The sequence below is a fragment of the Anopheles coluzzii genome, chromosome 2 (assembly GCF_943734685.1).
Source record: "Anopheles coluzzii chromosome 2, AcolN3, whole genome shotgun sequence".
Classification (NCBI taxonomy): domain Eukaryota; kingdom Metazoa; phylum Arthropoda; class Insecta; order Diptera; family Culicidae; genus Anopheles; species Anopheles coluzzii.
In genome coordinates this window covers 112,624,797-112,648,246 of record NC_064670.1, presented here as the reverse complement: position 1 = coordinate 112,648,246, position 23,450 = coordinate 112,624,797, and the positions used below count along the sequence as shown (strand labels likewise).

Here is a 23,450-nt window from a genome sequence, read left to right as displayed (position 1 = left end):
CACCAACGAATTTTGCTAGCCTATTCCAGCAAGCTGCATATTAATGTACAGGAATGATGTTCAATCACCCACCATGTAAGCTCGTCTCGGCTGCCACAGTCGCACAGTGTGTACACTTGTTTAATTCCTCCTGTCCATTGAAAAAACCAACGGACCAGTGTACACCGACATAATCCACATTCATATTGGTGTTAAGTACTCCGCACCTCAGACCACGGAAACCAGACCAAAGGTAGCGTACCAAACCTTACCACCTGCTGAGGTTTGACCCATACGCCTCAACAGCGGAAATGAGAAAAATGGAAGAAAAAAAAATGCCCACCCTCAACATGTTTCTGCCGCACTTTGTTCACCCACCCAAAAGACAACGGACGGTAGCATTCTTACGCACACTGTAGTACAGCGTTATTCATGAACACACGCGAACGCAACGAGTACCCGTAACGATCCCATTTAACCGAACCGGGGAACGGAGCTGGCGGGGGGGAGAGCTGGGGTGTACACATTATGCTTGGCTAATATTTGCACAGAATTTATGTTTAATTTTATTTGCTTATGCAAAAGCCTGCCCGTGTTTGCTTCGGATGTTGTTGGTTGGTTTTTTATTTCTTGCTTTCCTTCTCCTCCCGGGCGCAGGGGGAATGGAAACGAGCATATATTGCACCAGTGAAGCTTACCAGCCGGGGGAGGAGGGGGAGCGGTAAAATCAGAATGAATTGGTACGGCTCACCCCCAAAAAGTACGTCGTCAAATAGCATAAACTCATACGCACCACCATCGTCGCCGTCGCCTTCGTCAGCCGCTTAGTGTGGGATGGGTTGTAATTTAGCGCTCTTTGTCGTTGTACTTACCACGTGCCAGCATGGCAAGCACACGAGTACGGGAGACCGGGAGGGGGGTTGTAAATATGACGTGTACAGGCAACACTACACAGGCCTTGAGCGGAAGCACTTCCACCGCCTTGCGGGGTGGTAGTTGGCACCGTTGTTTTTATTAGAAATAAATAATAGTGAATTTATGCTCAAATTACTCATCATGATGAACACATTTGCGAAATTTCCGTTCACCATCCATCCATCGTGGCACGGTGCTACGGTATAAATTGCCCCCCCGATGCTCGGGTATGCTTCCGCCCGCGTTGAAGGCACATCCTGGTACGCTCGGTTCGGTGACTAGCAGACGCAGACCAGGCTGAGCCAGCCACACTGCCAGCCAGCCAGCTAGAGTCGTGCGGTGTGGCTGTAGCGAAGCGAAACCCGAATGCTTCGTTGCCTGGTAAGTGGTATTAGGTACAAAAGTGCTAAGACTTGTTCTAAAATATGCTGACTAAACAAGCGACTGATGGGGAGCGGGAGTGAGGGGAGGCACCATCACTAGCACCGTACCAGGCAAGAAGCTCGGTGCAACTGAAGTATGCCTTCCTTCGTGGGCGCCGTTGCTCCGTTTGAGATGCCTAAATTAATTTAATGTCGAGTAGCAGTAGAAAAGAGGGTGGTGAATGTGGGTGTATGGGAAGTGGCATCGTCGCCTTCGTCGTCGTCGTCGACGCAAACCGTCATCGCACATGATCCCTTTGCCTCGGCATTTGCTCCAACCGGTCGGAAGTGAAACCGTTGGCACGGGCGTTTCAACGGTACGGGTAAGACGCGTTGGCCATTTGTGGTGCCGACTCGCTTGAGTTATGGAACCGAAAATGAACGAAGCCAGGAGAAGGGGAAGAAAGAAAAAAAACGAAAGTATAATCACATCCAAGCGGGTGCCAGCGCCCGTACCAAGGGTTGTCCTCCCCATTACACGTCAAGCAAAGTATGTAGGAGCTGCTGGAACAACGGAAGCCTTTCCTTTCCAAGAACCGGAGTGCTGCTCCCGTTTGAAGTAAACTATGATAAAACAAGTGATAAGTTGACATACCGGAACAGGCACACACACACTTTGCAGAAAAGGGCCTTTTTTGTTTCTTCCACGAAAGTATATCATATACAACAACAACAACAACAAAAACACACTCCGACAACAAAGTCAGGACCAGATTCTGCAGGAATCCGCAAGAAACTGCCTAATCATGGTGTATCATCCGTCCGTGACTGACGGGCCGTGTTTCTACGGAAGTTTTTTTTTTTTTGCCTGCCCACACGCTTTGTTCTAACCCTGCACGTTAAAGTAACTCTCGCTGCTTCCTCCTCACGTATGATGACGGCCGATGACGTTCTATTGCCACTGCTGGCACGCACGACGTGCCGTCACGGTATCACACAGCGCGCCCAGCGTGCTGCCACAGATCACGATGATGTAGCCGGAGATAATGACTGTGTTTGGATCCACCGGAGGAGGAGGAGGAGGAGGAGCCGGTGAGTGTAAGTCTTCAAGGGCTGGTGATGAAAGCATAAGCACATCATCATCGCGCGTAGGCCACGCTGGGCCACTAAGGTTTCGGATTTTCCGGGGAGGGTTTCATCATCTCCGCTTAATGATGAACTGATTTCTCCTTAATCATGCCAATCGCCATCGCCATCGATGTGTGTCAAATTGAGAAACAGTAAGCTCTCGCCGCAAACTGCCTGCTACTGTGTCCACCCGCCCGAGGGAGCTGCCAGCCCGAAAGATGAGCCCCTCCCCGTCCTCTGCCCTGCTGTGAAGTATGACACTTCCTGGAAATGGAGAGGGCGCGTGTGTGAAATTCTTCTCACGCACGCTCTCTATTCCCCTTTCCATCGAGCGCGTTTACATCGTTCGGTACAAATCCTTAAACGAAGGATCACCGAACCTCCTCTACCCTCCACCCCTCCACCATCACCCCAAGCTACCATCACGCAGGGAAAGAGAGGGGAAGGAACGGGCAACGGCGAAGGACACGTAATTATTTGACAACGTGGATTCATTTGAAATTTAAATATGTAACTCAGGCGCGAACTTGAGACGCGAGCCGTGAAAATTCCTCGTTTACGGTTCGGTGCGGCCGAATATTAAAATCGCACCAAGCCCCCCTCCCCCCCTCTTCCCGTTCGTTAAGGGCTTGAAGGTGCTGACGGTGGTGATGTGGGAGTGGTAGGAATGAAGGGGGTCCCTTTTTTTGGGGAAATGATTGCTGACGCGCTATGCGCAGTGTGAACACGTTCCAGTTAGGGCAGCTCGGGGGTTTTGGACATGAAAGCGTGTTGTTGTTGTTGTTGTTGTTTTTTAGGAAGGTGAAATTAAAAAAGTTCATTAACAGAAAGAGTGTTTGCTCGGGGGCTTAGAGTGTGTTGGAGATGGACAGTTTTTCCCTGTCACTTGTGTCTGGATACTTCGGGCGTTTGTAATGAAAATATTAATAGAAACGTTTTCATGCAAATAATGGTCAGACTAAACTGGTCACTAAATTCAAAATGTTTATTTGCATTTTTCTTTTCCAGTTTTAACGCTTAAAAACGAGTAATGTTAAATTCTTGTGATTAAAGACTGTTCATCCATGTTCAATATTTGATACAGTTGTAATATTGATTTGTATTCTCAAACGCTTTGCTTCATGTCTTTGTGCAAGCAGTTTTGAGCAGAATTCACGTTGTAAAATACAAAGATGGGAGTTTCTTCTAGATTGAGTACAATAAAGGCACTTTATTGATGATGTAGAGTTATTTTATTAAAGTTGTATTAAAGTTGTCTTTTGATAGCCATATGAACCCTCTTAAATATATTACTAAAAAGTCTCCGAAAACAAGTATGTAGCGTATCAATTATAAACCGTTCAATGCTGGTTCAAAACAAAACAAAAACATTTCAAAATTTCCTTCCCTTTCTCTCGGATAACAAATGTTTGCTCCATAGTGCAATGCTCCAGCGAGGTTCAACCACCGGTAAACCACTCCAAACGAGCTGCCTTTCCATTCCCGTTATTACTCGAATCCTCAACCATTGGCTTCGAATCACATCAATACGGCGGTACGGTAGCTTTCCCCAACAAATTTTGGAGAGCGCAACGTGTTTGCGGCCTGGTGAGCAGGTCGTCAGGGTAGTACGCTATCCAGAATTTTCCCAACAATTTCCAGCACGTTGCACGTTGCTGCAGACAACCCGCCAGGCACCATCGGGGTGGCGACTTGAATGTCATTGCCTTAGCCACTCCACTCCGCCAACGGTTCGGGTTTCTCCCTCCATCGGGTGCCGAAATCGTTGACGAAGGATTAGTTGGAAATATGAGCTAACCTGAAGTATGAATCCCATCCACCAGCGCGCCGGTATAAAGTAAACAGAGACGCGCACACACACCCACTGCATCGGTGATGGTGCAAAATGTTCATACGGTTGTTTTTTTCTCTCTCTCTCCTCTGTCCAACTACGGACGGAATGCACACGCTGCTGCAGTTCCAAGGGTTCGGCAGTTGCAACACGAAACACGCATCAACGCCCGCGCCTGCACGCCGGGTCGATCCATCGCGCACACATCGCACACATCGATCGGTGCTGGTTCGCCCTCACCCCGACAAGGGTGCATACTTGTCGCCCGTTGCAATTGCAAAATCCAAACCTCTCTTTATACAACAAAAAAAAAAAGACTCGCGTCCACTGCACCCGTCGGCCACTCGATTTTGGTGCATAATTTATTTTTGGCTGGCACGTTATTTTGGCAACCACGAATGTCCATTCGTCAGTGCGGTTGGCGCGTTGGTTGGTTGAGCTCGATCCACCTGCATCCATTCACCGGTCGCACCGGTGCAATTTGGGAAATTTAAATTCAGGAATTTCACAACCCTTTCGCCTACCTGTTCTGTCCCTGTGCCCCGACCCGGGGCCTTTGGCGTGTAGTTGAAGTTAGTTATTCTCGCCTCGGATGATGATGATGGTAACGATGACGATAACGCCGATGCCGGATGACGATAATGATGATGATCACGGTGTTGGCACTAAAGTGGCGAAGTTCTGAGCCGTACTATGAGAGTCGCATCGCTATGCACTCGTCAGCAATGGCACGTGTTGTAGCCGGCCCTCTCCGCCAAAAAAAAAAAAACCCTTTTTGGAATAATAAAAATCCTATATTGCAAATATCATGCATACAGGCACGGCGCGGAAAGGTGCGATCGCTGCAATGAACGGTACTGGTACGCACGACGACACCACACGTGCGAGAGTGTTATTACGAAACACGAACTACGGCATGTGTACGCATGTGATGCCGTGAGTCCATTTTCGCCGGCCGAAGAAAGTGCCGAATGCCGATTGAGCGATGCTAGGCCGCATTTATTGCGCCTTTCCACAGCACAGCGTACACCGAAAACACCGTACCGCCCTATTGTGCGGGCGGCGGTGGCGAATGGGGCTTCTGGGGGCTGCCCCCCCCCCCCCCCCCCATTTCGGTGCCAACCCCGGAATGTGCCACCGCACGGTTTGCTGGTGCGTGCGGAATGAGAGATATTTTGTTATTTATTATTAGCATTCGCGGGGTATGAATTTTCATACAATTTCAATTTTGTTATGATTGGAAAATATGTTAATTTAAATATTTTATGCGTTTGCCCCGTTCTCACCCGGCTGTGCGATGCGCGTGGTGTTGCGCGCGTTCGCGTGAGCATTCAATCGGCCAATTTCCTCTTGCATAGGGGGACTGTTTTTTTTTTGCTTGTTTCATTTGAGGTTTTTGATGATAACTTCAGAGCGAAAACTTTACCAACTCGGCATGTGAGACCCGAAACTGACCATAAAACGTGTAGCCACAGTAAAGTGACGCGTTGCTGGTGGAGCGGAAAAGGCCGCGAAAGGGCCGAAACTGACGCGCACAGTTTCCCCGGCGCAGGTTCACAAAATCGACACCTTTCCCGGCCAATGCCGGTCGGTTTCGTCGGATAGTGAATGGAGTGATTCCCTCTTGGTAGGGCAAACAAGCAGCGAAGCAGAAGTAGAAGTAAACAGGGAATAAAATAAAAAACTTTGAAAAAAACACACATAACGAACTGAACCCGGGAAGCGGCAGCGGCCCACATTACGCATTCATTTTGCGATAATTTATTGATGAAATTTTCGATTTTTATATCGTTTTAACGGGATTGGATGGAGAGGCGGTAGTAGCAACTAGCAGCAGCAGCCAGCCAGTACATTCACTGCGTGGGAAATAAACAAAATATTCTTGTTGCATTCGAGAGGGAGGCAATTTTGCTTTCACCCCCCCTCTTTGCTGCCCGTTTTTGCGGTCGTCCGAATTGGAGTGAATTCACGTTTTTAATGCTGCCAAACAGGCGCCCGGTTCGGTCCCGTTCCGTTGCGGTAACGGAAGAGAAGCGGTACGACGAGTGCGGGAGCGCTGTGATTGAAACTCTTTACCACATCGGAAAACTTATTGCTTGCGTTTGTGTATGTGTGTGTGTGAACCATGGCCACCGTTGGGGGGGGGGGGTTGGTTTATTTATTAATATTTTTACGGCGCTCTGTCACAGCAGCAGCGGCGGAGGAAAATAGAGTGTAATTGAAGTCGAATGGCCTGTGAGGAATGAGCTCGGCACGGCACGAGCAGAGGGAATAAAATTGAGCCGGCAATAATAAAAAAAAGCACATGCACATACATGCTATACACCCACAAAGAACGCAACGCGAGCTCAATCGTTTTCATCAAATTAACAAGCGGAAAATTGATACCCGGCCAAATGAGGCGAAGGAAGGCCGGCGGTTGTAAGGTGGCAATTTCGAGCAGCACAAAATTATGCTGCGATGACCAGGCCCGAGCGGATGCAGGCAGCGCTCACACTCATGCGCTCATAAACTTACTCGCACACACACACACACACACACACGGGAAGCGCATAATGATGCATAAAAAATGCACAAACACCGAGTGTGTGGCGTCGAGGGCGGCATGAGGCGGCCTTTGCTGCAGAACGGTTGCGACGCGCATTCGGTACCGGTTTCGTCACGATCGGAAGCCGGATACATTACGTGTTTGGCATGTCGATGGTCAACCATCGCAACATGGGAATCCGCAGGGGTTGGTGGAGGTAAAGGAGGAAGGGGGTTGCAAAAATATTTTCCAGTTTAATGTTTAAAAATGTGTTTGGAGTCGCTGGAATCGTGAGCGGGAATAGTTTTTGTGAATGTTTTTGCAGTAATAGGAAAGCAACAACATGCTGGAGTAACTTGAATGTGAATGTAAATAACCTGTATCTAATTTTTGCTTATTGTTCTTTTTATTGTTAGTGATTTTATGTTATTTAATTGTTCATTTCAATGCATCTGATGCTTAAATAACTGTATGAGCCCTGCGACAAGTGAAAAAGATCCATAACAGTTAATGTGCAAAGATCTCAATGAAGCTTACGCTTACCTATTATAACCTAATAATATACTATCGACATTAAACAAAAAGGCATGCAAACTGTTTGCTTTGCCATCACTTTGACGTTAAAAAGAGACCTACAGCCACGTGTGTGTGCTGTCTGAAACGACTTGGAAGCTTTCTGCTACCAACAGAGAACAAAATCGCACCAACGCTTGCCGAGCCGGATCGAAAACCGTCAATGGTTCTCCACTTTAGCAATGGCTGAAACACTCCAGCTGGCCTTGGCTTTAAATAGCATAAGGGCACAAGCTTCCCTACAATAGCCACCGCAGCCGGGCAAGATTTCAAACGGCTTGCTTTCTTTTTGTTCTCCCAAGCTCACCGAAACCTTTGCCATCGACTTGAAGAAACAGGCACGACTTCGCACAGTGCTATTTTGCGCTTCAAGATGAACTTGAAGCACTTTATAACCGAGCGAGAGTAGTGGTGAGCCGGTGCGTCAGCTTGTATTGTGAAAGTGAAAATCTTTCCATTGAGCGGTGCACTACACTCCCCATCCTATCCGGAAGATGAAAAACCACGGCCCGGGCCCGGCTTTTATTCGCTTTCCCTGGCTCTTCACAGCAACGCTTTATTCCGCCTTATCGAAAGACTCGAACGTGAATGGGGCGGTTCGTTTTGAAGGAGCTCGAAGAAAAGTCAGCTAAATAAGCCGGAGTTACGCTCTCCGGCGTAGCGGGCTCTGTGTGTGTGTGTTTCAAGAGGTCGCTCGCAGCTCCTTTCACGTGCGGCGTCATTGGTAATTTTATGCTCGGCTGTATGTGTCGAACCTGCGCGCTCGCTAAGCGAGGCTGCATTTACACACTGGCGTGGTGTCTTCATTTTATTTCACCATTCCCAAATCCCTAAGCGTGGTATTATTATAAATACAAAATGAATTTCCCGCACTCAGCCAGCGTGTCCGCCGAAAGCGGGCTAAAGCGAGCTAAAGAAAGCAAAAGCGAATCACAATCTGCGCGTACTGCCTGGGTGGCAATGGGAAGGGAAGGAAGCTAGGCGTCCTTTAAGAAGCCGTTTCAGCGATAGCGAAGCCTTTCGCGTGCGCTTTCCAACCCACTCGTGGGCACTCATCCGCTCCGCGGTATTTTTTTGTTGCTTCTGCCTCAAGCCTTTGGTTTTTGTTTTCCCCTCGCAGATGGGAATCGCCTTAAAGCTTGTCGGATTTTCTGCCAACCCTTTCTTCTAGCTTTCATCCCCCACCCCCCTCGTCAAGTGCACCGGCTAAAGCAAACCAGCTGTGCTCTGTCGCTTGCTCTGCGAGAAAATCCAGCCGTGGTTCTTTTCCTTTATGCCGCTTCAAAATCCTTCCACTCAGCTTGAACTCAGCTTTTCAAGCCGCCCGGGCGCGTACGGTGCGCAACCGGGGAAGGTTCGATTTTTCATCCTGCCCCTTCGCACGGTCTAATTTTGTAGCCCGATCGTACCCACCCCTTGATGCTCTTGTCTCGTGCCCTTCCCACCCCGCGGTTGAACCGCGATTTTGCTTTATTTCTTCAGCACGAAGAACGAAGGATCATTTTGTTTGGTGTGGGGCGAGCGAATGGAGGTTTCATCCTTTTGTGTCACGTCCACCACTGGCAAAACTGTTCGCAGGTCCACCATTAAGTATGCATAAAGATATTTCTTTAAATTATTATTTTTCAATTTTACCCCTATAAAAACGAACATAACTATAAATATCGCATCCATTCGGTTTCGTTTCTGCTCGCTGCTACGGCTTTTTGTGTTTAGCTCACTCACGATGGTTTGTGCGCGCTTGGGCAGCGGTATCAGCGCGCCCGGCAGTCGAGGTGGGGGAGGGGGGGGGGGACGGTGAATGGCACCCAAAATATGCTGCTGCAGACAGGATCGGGCACGTTTTTCACCTTTTCATGAATACGATAAGCAGCCCGTCGTGTTTATCGATTGGTGGTGACTGTGTCTGGGGGTGTTTTTTGCCCAGCCAGCAACAAGGTTCAACGGCGGGTTTCGCCGCAATAGGCAAGCGAGCAAAGAGCGATCACAAGGAATGGGCAAGGGTGGCAACAACAGCAAAAAAAAATATAGAAAAAAGGTAAGCGCGCGCGCACACTAATATCATTATTTATGATCGACACCACGATTCAATTAACCCAATTTTAGAATGGAGTGAAGCATCATTAAGAGACCAAGCGGATGGTTGTATGGAATACATTTTCACAACCCACCCAAAAAGTAACGACCTGCCTGGGAGGGGCAGGTGTTTTTGGCGATGCTTTTCCTCGAGGCAGCATTAACGTGAAGAGGCAATTTTAAAGTGTCTCCCTGCTCAAAGCGTTGACTAAACCTTCTAGTTTCGTTATTTATAATACAATTGCGTGTGGTTGCGTGTGAAAGCAAGCTTTCCTTGCATGTATTAAACTCGTTCCTTGCGAGCGGGTGCTCCTAGAGCAGAGCCACCGGATAGGAAAAATGTGGTGCCGGTCAAAATGCGTACACCACCGAGCACAGTCGTTCGCCTGTGTCAACGGGTGTCAGCTAGCAACAGCACCACGACAAAATAAACAAAACACAAAATAAACGCTCGGCAATGAAAGCCTTCTCTGCGCATTGCTTCCAATGGTGGTGGTGGTGCCCTAACATTGCACATGCTTAGGGAAGTCCATGCCATGGGAGCGTAGGATGATCCCCTATTTCGAGTGCGAGTGCACTTTGCATGCACGGCACGAACCAAGACCCAAACGCGTCGCTCCCTACCCAGCCGGAGCCTACACGGTACATAACTATTTCACCATACATATGTAAATGAAAGTTATGCTCGGATGCTTCTTACCGTGCACAAAGCTTTCTCATCGTCCTCATCGCTCGCTTTGCTCACCCTCTCTCTCTCTATGTCCTTCTCGTAACATTATCCGTGCTCAAGCTATTGGTGGTGTGGATTGCGCGCACGGTTTCGGTGTGATGATGGTACTTTTACTTTTTACCCATTCACTTGTACGACACTTTTGGAGCACGGCCACAACACTTGCAGGTTGTTGTTGCTGTTTTACCTAAGCGTGTGTCTGCGAGTGTGGCGTAAAATGTTATCCTCTTCCCATGCACGGAGGCCCTTAAGAGGCTCAGCGTCATCCACTGTGGTGCGTTTGTGCAAACCCTTCGTGCGCTTCGTCGCTTGATGCAGGGTGCTTTTGTGCGCTGTTTGCGGCAGAGGTCAAGTTTTGGTTTCACTTACACACACGTCCCTTCGTCCTAGAGTAATCCTTTTCGGCCGTTTTCTGCTGCACTTTGAAATTGGATTGTGTTTGCCGACGGTCACCGAAAACTGCCATTTCTTTGCTACATTTTTCTCTGTGTTTTTAGTTCTTTCCCTGTTTGGTTGGTTGGCGTTTGAACCCTAACGCTTTCTAGCGTTGCGCCTCCCTAAAGAAGGATTTTTGTTTTTTTTTTGGGTGACCCATGGTAGTACAACGCATACACACGCCACATTACACACGCTGTGCACGTTTTTCGCTCGCCGTGTTCGTTACAGTATGCAAATGCCGCACCAATGAGACTAGTGGGGCGGGCCAGGAGCGAGAGGGAGATGGTGCGAAAAAGGTTAGATTTTCAATGCACGGCGGCTACCATTTGCCGAGAGCTTGAACTTGGATGTCGTTCGGATGGTTTGGATTTGGGGCACTGAACGAAAGCTAGCAGCACCAAAAGGTGTGCAACATTATTTCTTTCCTTTTAAGCCTTAAGCTCGTGCTTGAGTTGTGTTGCGAGTGCGTAAATGTTTAGTGACTTTTATTGATTGATTTTTTGAGCAAAAGGAAATTTTTAAGCATTGTTCAATTGAAAACAAAATCAATGTAATAATTCAATTTTACTATGAATTTTGTGTTGTGACACGAATGAACATTTTTGTAATTCTTCTGTGAAAACACCGAAAAGATCCAAACTTAAGGATCATGTATTTGCGTTCTTAAGATTTTTTAAGTTTTCAATCTTCTTCTTCTAAATGAGCAATGAATTGAATAACTTTTCCCGTCAAAAAATCAATTTCATTCAAAGCATGAAGCGTTTTGATTGTATTTGAGATTTATTTTGATACTATTTAAACTATTTTTAATGCGATTGTGTCTGATTGTCCTTCGGAGAATTAATTTGCAACACACTGTTCACTGTTCAGCTGAACGTTTTCACTTTACATTATCAAACACAGTGCGCAAAGTGTGCAGCTAATTGAAATCAATTTTATTTCATGCCGTATGATTACGGGTGAAGTACGAATTATTTTCCTACCCGTGGCAACACAGCCGGCTTTCGCTCAAGTGTGTGCACGGTACGCAATTGAACGTTTCACACACTCCCAGCACACGAAGGGCCAAGAAGTGGTGCTCACTTATAAGCACACACACACACACACAATCCCTTTTGGAAAGTGGTTATTGATTCCGTGTCGGACAAGCGCACCGAACGCGCGCGGCTCTTGCTCTCTTGCACTTGCTCTACCTCTACCGGATGCACCCGGAGTCGTCCGGCCGGTCCGGTCTGATGTAAAATTCATTCGGCAATCACGCATACCCACTTTGCATCCTTGGGGGCAAATGCAAACGGGCGGCCCGTTTTGTCAATCAGCTCCACTAATTTGCCCTCCCTGGAGTCAATTTCCGTCCCGTGCGCTTCGCTCCTCCGCTCCGCGCAGGCTCGCAGTTGCCCAATGACCTCAGGGAAATGGGGTGAGTTCACTTTCGGGCTGCCCAAACACAGACAGCCAGGACGGACAGCTGATTACATGTTCGGTTTAATAAAATAATGCAATAATAAAGTAATGAATTAATCAAACATGGAATTGAATTTCTTGCTCTTTGGCTGTAGTTTGGCACACAGACACACACACACACGCAGTCCCTTTTACTCGCGCACTCGTGCTGGTGGTGTACGATAATTGCCAAGGTGATAGCCGGGAGTAATTTTCCGATTGATGCACTCGCGAGAATTGTACCATTTTGCTGCTCGCCGCTACCGTTTTTGGCCCTGCCGGACATTTCTGACATTCATTTTGTCCTCCGCCCCCTCCGGCCTCTCCGTCTGCCTCCGCCCTCCGCATCCGCTTTCATGCTGTAAGAGAGTAGCAATTTGCTTACGGCCTCACGCCTCGTCTGGAATCGGCGGAAATGATCAGCTCAAGGAGCCAAATTTAATTATCCTCTACGTAATGTCGTGAGTGTTTGCCCACACACACATACACACACCGTTTGATGCACCGGTGAGAGTTGAACTCCAGTGGGTGTTTGTGTGATTGTGGATGTATGTTGCCGTTGTGATGGTGGTAACGATGATGATGATGATGATGGTCGTGGGTAGTTAATATTGACCACCTGGGCTTCGCTAAACGTTCCCTCTTCCCGGCGGGAGTCTAGGAAGGCTGATTGAAAATTGCTCTTACAGCTTGATTCGCTAATATCGTTTGTTGCAGGCTCGTTTTGATTAGCAAGTGACAAACACGCTCACAGTTGGGCAATCAAAGTGTTAGTCCACTGGAAGTTTGTGTAAAATGACAGGCGACATTTTTGTTTACAATCATAATTAGTGTAAGAATAAATTAACCAACAGTTCAGCCTGGTTGTTCTCATTTTGTTTTCAAATTATTTAAAGCATCCTTGTAGGTTTTTTTTTAATTTTGAAGCATTATGGTTGGTAAAAAAAATTAAATAAAACTACGACTATGTACATTTTGTTAGAATCAAATAAAAGAATAATCAAATCAATGATTTCTGTACATTATGCTGTTAAAGGCCAAGTGTTTACTAAAATACATTTGAATGAAAGAGAAAAAAATACTTACGTAAAAAATAAACAAATAAAAAGAAAGTTGTTCAAACATTAACTAGGGAAATCGTTGAAAAGAACAACAAAAAATTGATTGTAAGGTTTAGATTTGTCGGTTAAAGTACAATATTCCATCCAACGTACAATAAAGCCCTCCAGCGTCACGGATCGTTGCTTGCAACAGCGGCAGCAAAAAAAAAAAAAACAAGAACTTTCCCTATCCTTTAAAACCAATTCAACACATTTCAACCAGCCCTCGGGGTTGGCCTTGACTAACAAGTGTGAAATAAAACGCCTTTTTTCCATCTGCCCCAAAAAAAAAGCGCCACTTGCCGCTGCGAGAGTTGGGCAAATTCTTTCCGCCTCGCGCTAGGGGGGGCTTAAATTTCGCGCCAACCGAGCCCCTCTACCCCTGAAGTGTGAGTGCGTGTGCTGTATTTTTTCTTCTATTTTCCTTAACGGAAAAGCATTCATTTCGGATGAATTTCTATTCTGTTTCGGCAAGGAGAGGGCAATCCCGTTTCCCTTACATTCGTTTCGTGTTTCGATTCTTGTGGGGCCGGGCTCTCGAAGAAAATGGAGTGTTTTTCCTACTTTTCTTGTGCAGTTTTTTTCTTCTCTCTCTCTCTCTCTCTCTCTCTCTCTCTCTCTCTCTCGCTTGCTCCCCATTCTTTGAACCGGGCCAGCTTCCGCCATTTAGCGATGAAAGGTTTCGCCTCGAGCGTCCGGAGAAATATTGCTTCAGATTCGCTTAAATCGAAACGCTTGTCGAAGGAAGGCGACTGTTTCCGGATTGCGTTGCTCGATGCTGCAAGGCGTTCTGCGGGCTCTTCCACGGGCCAGCCACACAGTTAACAGGCCCCGTCGCCGTGGTCGCCGCCGCATATCTGTCACGATTGTTCAATAAAAATATGTTTTGTATTTATATGCTCCGACTGGTTTTATGGTGCTGCTGCTACTGCTACTACTGCTGCTGTACACTGGAGGATAATTTATAATCATCCTGGCCGTCCTCAGGCCCTCGCATGCCATCTCGGTTATGTGTGTATGTGTGTGTGTGTGCAGTCTGTACGTAAACGGACAAGCAAGCGGACGGGCACATAAATAACACAGTTCGACAGGCTATTGAGCCAACGATTCGATTCGGCCCCGGGAGGCGGGAATTTGCCACCATTTGTCCACGGCGTTTGCGTTCGGTGGACGTGTCGGGGCCCAAACAACGGCTGCCCCATTGCCGCTGAACGGCCCAATCATTTAGCGACCAATCAATTCTATCGCATTCATTCGCTTCGCTTTATTGCTTTCGCCTTACTCCACCGCACCGCAGTTGATCGATCGAACGTGCTCCCTTGGACTGGTGGTTAATTAATAATTGTGCCTTTTTTTTCTCTATTCCTTTCCCACAGATGGTGACGAGAACGAAGAAAATTTTCGTGGGCGGGCTTTCAGCGCCAACCACGCTGGAGGACGTTAAAAGCTACTTCGAACAATTTGGACCGGTAAGTACACGAGTACAAGTTTTTTCTTATTATTATTTTCCCCTACCTCAATCGGATTATCCATGCCCGTTTGCTGGCAATTGCTGAAAGCGTTCTTTGAAGAAAATAAACAACCGTGCAACACCGCAAGACAGTGTCCGATTTTAAGCAAGGGAGTAAATCCTTTTTTGGCTCTCAGCGTCGTCTTCTCGGGGACTGAAACTTTTCCACTTAAGCTTTAGTGCGGTTTTTTGGAAAGTTTCGCTAAATCGTTGCGAAGCACCATTTTGATGTTCTTTGCAAAAAAAAAAATCTTTCCCACGAAACACCTTCCACACTGTTGTGCGCTCTACCCGGATAGGGAAAGATACCAGCGCGGACCTTCAGATTAGAGACCGTTGCACTTCCCGGTTGCAGAAAATTGGCCTTAGCGCAACGTAGTTTTACTTTCGATTTCCTTTCGCTCAACGCCTCGAGATCGTTATCATTATTTTCATCATCCTGGGACCCCCTCCTGCAGCAGTGGATAGTCATCAGCCAAAGAGCGAGATCGAGCAGAAGTCCCTGACTACCCTGAGAACAACGGGACCGTCTGACATAATCCAGCCGCTGGGAAGTTGCGCCGGAATGTCTTTTTACGAGACCGTCTCACGGGAGGACACGGACACAGGCTGCACTCGGTGCGGCCGATTGGTGAAGTTAGCATTTATCCAATTGTCCAAACAAATTCCCTAAAGCCATTTTAAGTTGCTCTTGCCCGGTTTCGGTTGCGACCGTGCCGCGAAGGGATGGGAAAAGCGTTGACCGGTTGTTCCCCGGTTGTGTACCGAAGCCTCGGGAAAAGTCGCAAAAGTTAGTCATGCTTTTGCCGACGCCAGCGACACCGTGGATTCCGGGTGGTTTTTGTTTCATTCGGCCCAGCCCCGCTCGCTCTTGTCCCGACGCCCCCGTCGGCACAGGTGACACCGGAGGCAAATGAGCACCACCTGGGTAGTGCGATCCGGCACGGCCAGCTTCCCAGTTCGCCACACATTATGCCCGAGGCTGTTTTCCACCTTCACACCTAAGCACAGGTGGTTTTTCTCGGGCTTCGGAGGGTTTTTTTTGCTGCCCGGGCGAGAAAAACTAAAAGGACAACACTTTTCGTCTCGAGTCTCGTGCGCGCGAGAAGGATATGAGGGGAAAACACAAACACAAAGTCAAACTTGGAAGTGCGAGCGGGCGCCACGAATGCCCGGAACCAGCAACAATGGGAGAAAAGTGAGAAAAACAAATTAAACAACCCCGTAAAGTCATATCTCGAAGACCGCGGGCAAACGAGTGGGAAACACATTTCCCATCAGCCCGAGCACAGCGCCCCCATACCGCCGTCAGCAATCGAGGGCCGTTCGGTGTTTGGTGCACGCTAAGCTTTTCTCACTCTCGCTCTCTCTCTCTCTCTATTTCCCTCACTCATTTGCTTTCTATCTCTGGAGGCTTTTCCCGGCATGACAAAGTGCGGAAAACAGCTAATAGCGTTTAAGCAAAACTAAAATTAAATTCATATCAGTTGGGGAAAGTTTGTTTTGCGAGCTCCGGGGTGCTGTTTTTTTTTTTCTTGCACAGGGAAACGGTACCAAAAGAAACGGCGAAAATAATGTACACCAAAGGCTGTCATTTTTGGTGTTATCTAGGTGTTGGGTGCACGGTGTGCGACAGCTTCAGATTTGCATTAAAGCTACAACAACATTTCTGATGTTATAGCGCTAATTTGTCCCGGCGCACGGCGCGCAGTAGCTACGGGGTAGTATAAGTAGGGTAGTTTATGGTAAAAGGGTTTGTAATAGAGGTTGTATATACAAAAGTAGGCATTCTTTTTACTATTGCATAAACATGGAAGATGCATGGCTTAGCCAAATATATGACAAACTTAAACGGAAGTATGTGCTACACAAGAAACATTCAGTTTACGTTCCAAAGTGTCTGGTAGAAGCTTCAGATCAATTTGCTCAATGCAAGATTTAGAATACAATGAATATTTTAGAGGATTTTCATATTTTTATCAATGTTGACGATCTCTAGAATCTAAGTCATCCTGTCAAGAAACGTCTTAGATCTTTATCTTTCATAAATTAAATGTAGTGAGCCTGCATTTCTTAATAGTGCTATATTTTTTATGTAGATTTAGTGAGAGTTTAAGTTCTAGTTAGTAGATATCTATTCTGACCGATATGTTGGAACCATGAGGGAGTAAGGTGCTATTCCGAATAAAGTAGTTTTAATCGTTACACGTGTTATCTTTATAATGCAGATTAAAATTGTGTTTTCTGTCTTTGAATATTAACACCTAATAGATAGATTCAATGAGTTTATTATTTTCTGTTTCAACTTGAATGCTCTTAAAACATAGAGATCCATTTTTTGTGAACAATTCAGAGAGTGTTTTAAGGAGTTCTGTAGGTTATGTATTAGTATTTTCGTATTCGTCTGTCTGCAATCTAAGGAGTTGCTTGTTGAGTTTGCCTACTAAGAACATAGGACAGGCTAATTACTTGATAATAGTATTCATTTGACTTATATACGTATCATGGAATTGAAATTTGCCAGATACTCCATGAATCTGTCGAGAAGGGCGAGTATTGTCGTCTTTTGTAATTCCAATGAAAAATGGTTGAAATAGGACATAAGTCGGACCTTCTATTTGCCCTTGTTTGCTGTCGTTTCGCATGCACGAAACACTCAACCGGAAAGAAACTAATTATTCAATATCATTGAAAAAATGGCATATTTCCACAACAAAGTATCTAACATATTCAATTTCTAAAATTGCAAACAGCTGTAGTGCAAGGAATCGGCACCGTTCAGAACTAACACGCAGCTGTCCCATCGCATGGCACGCTCATAACGAACTCCTACCGTGTCTGCTGCCGTTGTTGCTGCTCTACCAGAGCAACGCTGCACGCTGCTGGAAATTCGTTTCCCAATTGGCATTCGCCCCCTCCTATTGGAAACGGTCGGTCCGTCGGTCCTACAATGCAATCCCAATGTCTTTCGCTTGCCCGACCCGAATGTACGCGCGATTGCACAAATCCGTTCGCATGCATTTGCGGAATTTTGCCAGCACACGCACATTGTGTGCCAGCTGATGCTTGAGCATGTGTGGCATGGGCACACGACACACACACACACACACACACACACACACGATCTTACCGGGTTCTCAGTCCGGGTCCCCATAATAATGCATCGCTCCGTACCAAGCGCAATCGAACGAAAAATACTATACTTTCCGTCCTACCATTTCTCGATGCTTGAGATGCAACCCACAGGGTCCGGGCGAAAGAAAGGAAAGCGACCGGTACGGTAGACAATAGAAGTATTATGAGGGAGGGAATAGATGGATGGGGAAGGGGGGAAACACTTGTTAGTCAGCAAATGCTGCACCCGAGCGTCTATTGATCCGTACGGGCGCTGTTGTTTGCACAGTCTGCACATGTTTATTTGTTCGTTGTTCGTCTGCTCGGATTGCCTTTCTTGCACGTTTTGCGCAACCCGAGGATCATCATCAGCAAGCAGTGCGAACCGACCTCCCCTCCCCACCGCGCTCCATTGACAAAATGCTGGCGCATTTGATGAAGTAGAAGAACGGCAGAGGGAGTATAAAAATATACAAAGAAACACGAACACACACGAGAACAGGGAATGCATTTGCACGTGTTCGGTGCAGCGCGACACATTTCCACCCGTCCTTGTGTGCGAGAGTGCAACGGAATTTGAACAATTTCCCATCACAATAACCAACTTTTCCTTCTTCGGAGACGGGAGTTTGCTGCGATCGGATCAGGATCGATTGGGAATGGGTGGGATTGGTTGGGAAATGGTGGTGGCGTCTTCATCGCACAAAACTCTACCGCCGACGAGCTGCACCTTCTCCTCCACCACCGCCCAGCAATGAGGAGCGCACGTGAAACGTGCCTCGTTTGCTCGGGATTAAATTCATGTGCAATTGATTTTCTCAATTTACACTCTATTTATCGCCCGCCATTTTCTATCGCCCTCACTCGAGCTTCCGCTCCTGCCTTCCCTCGCAGGACGGTGGGGAGTGGAGAGGGGTGGTTGGCTGAAGCTCAACGAGCCACCAGCAGCGTCCCACATAAACCAACATAAATGGGCAATGTTCGGAACAGATTCTGCCGCAACTGCCAGCTGGGGTTCCCTTTTTCGACCAGAGCCCGTTCTGAGATGCCTTTTGTGAGAAAGTAAAATCCTTCCAATGTGTATGCGCGAGCTTGTGTATGAGTGCGGCTCCAGTGCAAGTGCAGCGCCTCGTCCCTTACTGCTGAACTGCTGAAGTGAAGTGTTCGATAGAATTTCGTAGCCCCCGACCGGCAATCGCTTGCGGCGGCTGCTGTTCGCCATCGGTAGCGCTCGCAATAGCTTTTCGCTTGAGCGCAAGAAGCGATTCAGTGCTGCTCAGTTGCCGGATCCCCGGGTACGCCAGCAAAACCCACTCGATCACCATTACCATCATCGCCGTCATCATTGGCGGGCGGGCGGGCGTCTTTACGGGTTTGTGCGCTGTGTGAAAGCACACTCGCAACCGCATTAGCGGCAAGAAAATCGTGAAACACGTGAGAGATGTGGCAGAGGGTGTGTGTGTGTGTGGGTGAGTGTGTATCCAGGGCATTAGAATTGTCGTACGAATTTATTGCGGTTTCCCATTAGAGCCCGATGGGCAAAGAGGGTACCCTTCTGCTCGCTCGAACGGTTGGTGGCGGTGGATCATTTGCAGTTGCTGCCTTTCCGTGCAGCCTCGCTCGGAAAGGGGAAAGGATGGTAGCAAGCTCTTTTGCATGTGGTTAAGGATTGTTTTTTTCCAAAAGGGAAGGATTATGTGCAAATGTACGGGTTAAATGGAAGGCAAAATCAGTGAGGTAGAGCATAAAAAATCGGAACTAAGAATGGAAAATCCGATTTTTATTTGCTGGGTGGGAAAAGAAAACTCTTCGAAAATCATTATCGCTCATCAGCAGCAGTCTAAGCGTGATGACAGTTTGTCGAATGTTTATCCATGCGTAGTCAGCATTCAATCGGCGATACACACTATAGAAACTAACGCACACCGGGCGAAAGACTCATTAATTAAAAACCACCGTTTGGGTAGCCGTGTTTGTGGTCGGGACGGTGTTATGAACCCTATTGCTTCGTGCGACGATTTTGCTGACAAGCAGATTATAGTTTGTTGTGTGTATTTGTGTGTTTTGTGCAATGAACGAGAGGGAAGCGTTTCTACTGAAGACTTAACAAGCATCATTGCCTACACAGCACTGCTAGCAACGAACCAAATTGGCGTAAAATAAGTGATGAAATGTCGTCTTTTTGTTGTTTGTTTGCTTCATGTTTTACGCTACGATGAATATTAATTGATTTTTGTTGTTGTGCAAACTGCAATTGAAGATCGCTGGATCTGAAGTCGTCTGAAGTCGTTCAGAGTCGTTAGGAATCGACTGGAGTCAGAGGGGACCGGAGTCGGAGTTGCCTAGAGTCGAAGTCGGCTGAAGTACTCCGGACGACTCGCCGGACGACGGAGTCGCCCGGAGTTGGTGTCGCCTGGAGTTGACTAGAGTCGGTCAGAGTCGGGGTCATTAGGGGTTGTTCGGAGTTGACCGGAATTGGAGTCGGTTCCACCGGCCGTCTTTGAATGACTCCTGACGACTTCGAATGACTCCGGACGACTTCGAATGACTCCTGACGACTTCGAATGACATCGGACGATTTCGAATGACTCCGGACGACATCGAATGACTCTGGATGACTTCGTACGATTCCAGATGCTTCTTGGCTGCACAAAAGGGCTCGAGATGATTTCAAACGACTCCAAATAACGCTGGCCATATCTACTACATTCCAATGTCGGATCTGACATTTTTGAAGCTGGATCGGAGTCGAATTAGGATTTTTGCTAACTTAAGCCATCATTGTTTAATGATCCATATTTCATTTAATTGGTCCTGCTATGGTAACAAAAGTCACTGAAAGCCATATCCTCTTTATTAGTTGGTACAGGCAGGCCTTGACCGGCAACGCTTGTTGTGCCAAAAGAAGAAGAAGAACATTTTATTCCATTATGCATTTATTTCTTTATGTTTATTTATGATCACGTTGCATCTTAGCACATTTGAGCCAATAATTGAGCTGCTATCAATCAAAAGAAAATAAATTTCAATGCTGAAATTGCAAATTGTAATGCACAAAATCATATCTTACAACGAGCACTACAATCTACATTTTAATTCAACCACCGTCTGCACACGCACGCAACAGCCAGCTGTCGAACGTGAAGAAACCCCGAACGGATGAGGACGCTTTTTGATATTGAATCTCGAATGTGCCCAGACCATGGCACATAAGCATTATGTTGTTTCACAACGTCGTAAACGTTGCCGCACAACTATTCTTCGCTGTGTTGTATGCCCATTTTTTGTGTGTGTGTATGTGTTTGCGTTTTTTGCCACGACTACTCCACTTAATGTATGCAGATCGGGCTCTGTGTATGAACGTTGCTTACCCCCCACCTTAAAAACCGACAAATCCAACTGTTGTGGAAGGATAATATCGTGCTAGCCGTCTTTCTCCTGGTAGTAACATTTCCCTCACCAACATCCACTTTATGCCCTGTCTGTGTACGTGTGTACTTACTTCGGTGTCAAATCACTTGGATACACACCACGAAATGGAGCACTTGCGTCAATGCTTACCACCATCCTGCTGCACTCCGTGCCGCAGACAAAACGGTTCTAGCAAAGGGTTTTTCGGTTCGCTTTTTTACGAGATATTCTCCCTCCCGGTTTTCATTCCCATTGCGTTCGCAATGTTGTATGATAATGTGTGAAATAATTGCAACGATTTGCGTTTTCTACATCCGCCGAAATGGGGATAGGGAAGAGCGAAAAGGGGAAGGAATCATGGGTGCTTGCTTACAGCACAAGTGGGGAAGTAACAAGTTTTGTTATGGCTCTGAAGTCTTACGATTCATGGAATAGTGCAACTGAATCTTTTGCCACTGTTAAGGCACACACGTACAGGGAGCAATCTCTCCCCATCCCCAACACTTTGTGCCCTTCTCAGCCTTCCCAAAGGAGGGGATGAAACTACACTTGGAATCCTTTCCTTCTAGTGGGAGCGGTCGGGAAGGAAACGGTTATGTGAGCCATACTGACGATGCCTTTTCCAAGCAAAAGCATAACAACATCGTACAAGTGTACACACACGAACACTATTTCTTAGAGTTGGAGAAGTAGCAAAGCATTTTGTTTCGAAGAAGAGGATGAAGCGAAAAAGTCATATGCAAACGGAGGCGCACGTGAAGGCACTACTGTCATATGTATCGGTGCTTCCTGCACGCACCGCAAATACGGCCCGAGTTGGATACGAGTCCGTACCAGGGGCACAACAACCACTCGAACCCTTGGAAACCGTTCTCGGCACTCAAAATGTCGCTCGTTCGAATGGACGTCGAACCCCGGGTATAGTTTCTTATTTTATTTTATTGAATCATTTTATTTGCATATATTATTGCACATTTGCGTCATGCCAGATATGAGCCCCCGGAGGGTGGTGGTGGGATGGGCAGCTAGCAATACTAACTCCACCACCACCACCATCACCACCGGTGCCGTTGCTGTCGTCTACTCTTTTTTTCACTTCCTGCTTACACTTGAAACTATTTGCCATGATTTCTCTTGTCGCTATCGCTTTTCGGTCGTTTGGTGGCTGTTTGTAGTTATGTGTGTTCTAGGGCTTCTGTTCAGTTCTTCTACAATTCCCCCGTTGCTGATGCCCGTTATGGTGCCACACACACACACACACAACTAACCCAGGGCCAAAGACGCTTGCGTTGGCTTAAGGTTGCTCCGGGAGTCAAGAGATTGGTGCCGACGGAGCGGACGGCCGTGGTGAAAGTTCAAACCCGTTCAAACAGTGGCAAACAAAGCAAACTCCGAGCAAAAAGGCCAATGCATGGCTGGCGGAAAGGATCTAGATCCTGCCCGAGGGGAGCATCCTGCACAGCGCAATTGGCAACAGTGCAACGTCACGCAGCGGGCAGGAAACACACACACACACACACACGTCGACCACTGTTTTATTGCCACTTGATACACCATTCGTTTGATCGTGTCGCTCCGGGGGTGTTGCAATCGGACGGCTATGACCAAACTCCCCGTTCCATGTGTGTGTGTGTGTGTGTGGTGAGTGTGATTTTGAAATCAATTTTTATGATATAATTTTGCCACCCGGTTGTCGTGCGCTTCGTTGCCTTCGAACCGAAACGGGTGAGTGATTCACGTTATTTGGTTTTGCTATTTGAGCCTTCGTGGTAGACAGGAATGGAACGGTTTGCCGTCTTTTTGGAACTATTCGCATACACTCACTCATTGCTCAGTTAACTTTCCATCCATGTTTATGTCCACAATCATGTTTCTTTCTATTTGAACCATCTGCAAGGTTTATTGCTTTTTCGTACATGGAAGAAAACATTCTATTTATTTCGAATTAAAGGAAGATGAAATTGTGTTGGGATAAAATTATGAAAGTTGCAAAAACGGCCCGATATCGTCATAAAAGCATCTTAGATAAAAGCTGATATCATATATGCATATCTACGTTTAAAACCTTGAAAAGCAAACATAATAATTGCATAAAAATGAAACCATTTCTTTTCCATCGTGAAACTCACCCCGTTGAATCGATTTCATCGAAGCTATAAGCTTACATTGTTTGCCTCTCGCATTTGCCTTGGAGCATAATTTTTATTAGCACCCTTTGCCGGCGTTACCCTGCTCCATCGTTGCCCGCATCTCGAAATCCACGTTACGATTGTTACCCTATCATACCATTGAGCGAGAGCTTTCGGGTGTAAA

The 23,450-nt window shown here is 46.9% G+C and overlaps 1 protein-coding gene across 11 annotated transcripts in view; it reads left to right on the top strand.

The window, feature by feature from the left end:
• The window catches only part of LOC120949094 (RNA-binding protein Musashi homolog Rbp6), a 582,997-nt gene that overhangs the window by 386,151 nt on the left and 173,396 nt on the right, over positions 1-23,450 (top strand). For all 11 annotated transcript variants that reach the window (XM_040366093.2, XM_040366102.2, XM_040366101.2 and 8 more), the window contains one exon: positions 14,479-14,571. In XM_040366093.2, coding sequence (XP_040222027.2) covers positions 14,479-14,571 — 93 coding nt within the window. The remainder of the gene's footprint in view (positions 1-14,478; positions 14,572-23,450) is intronic.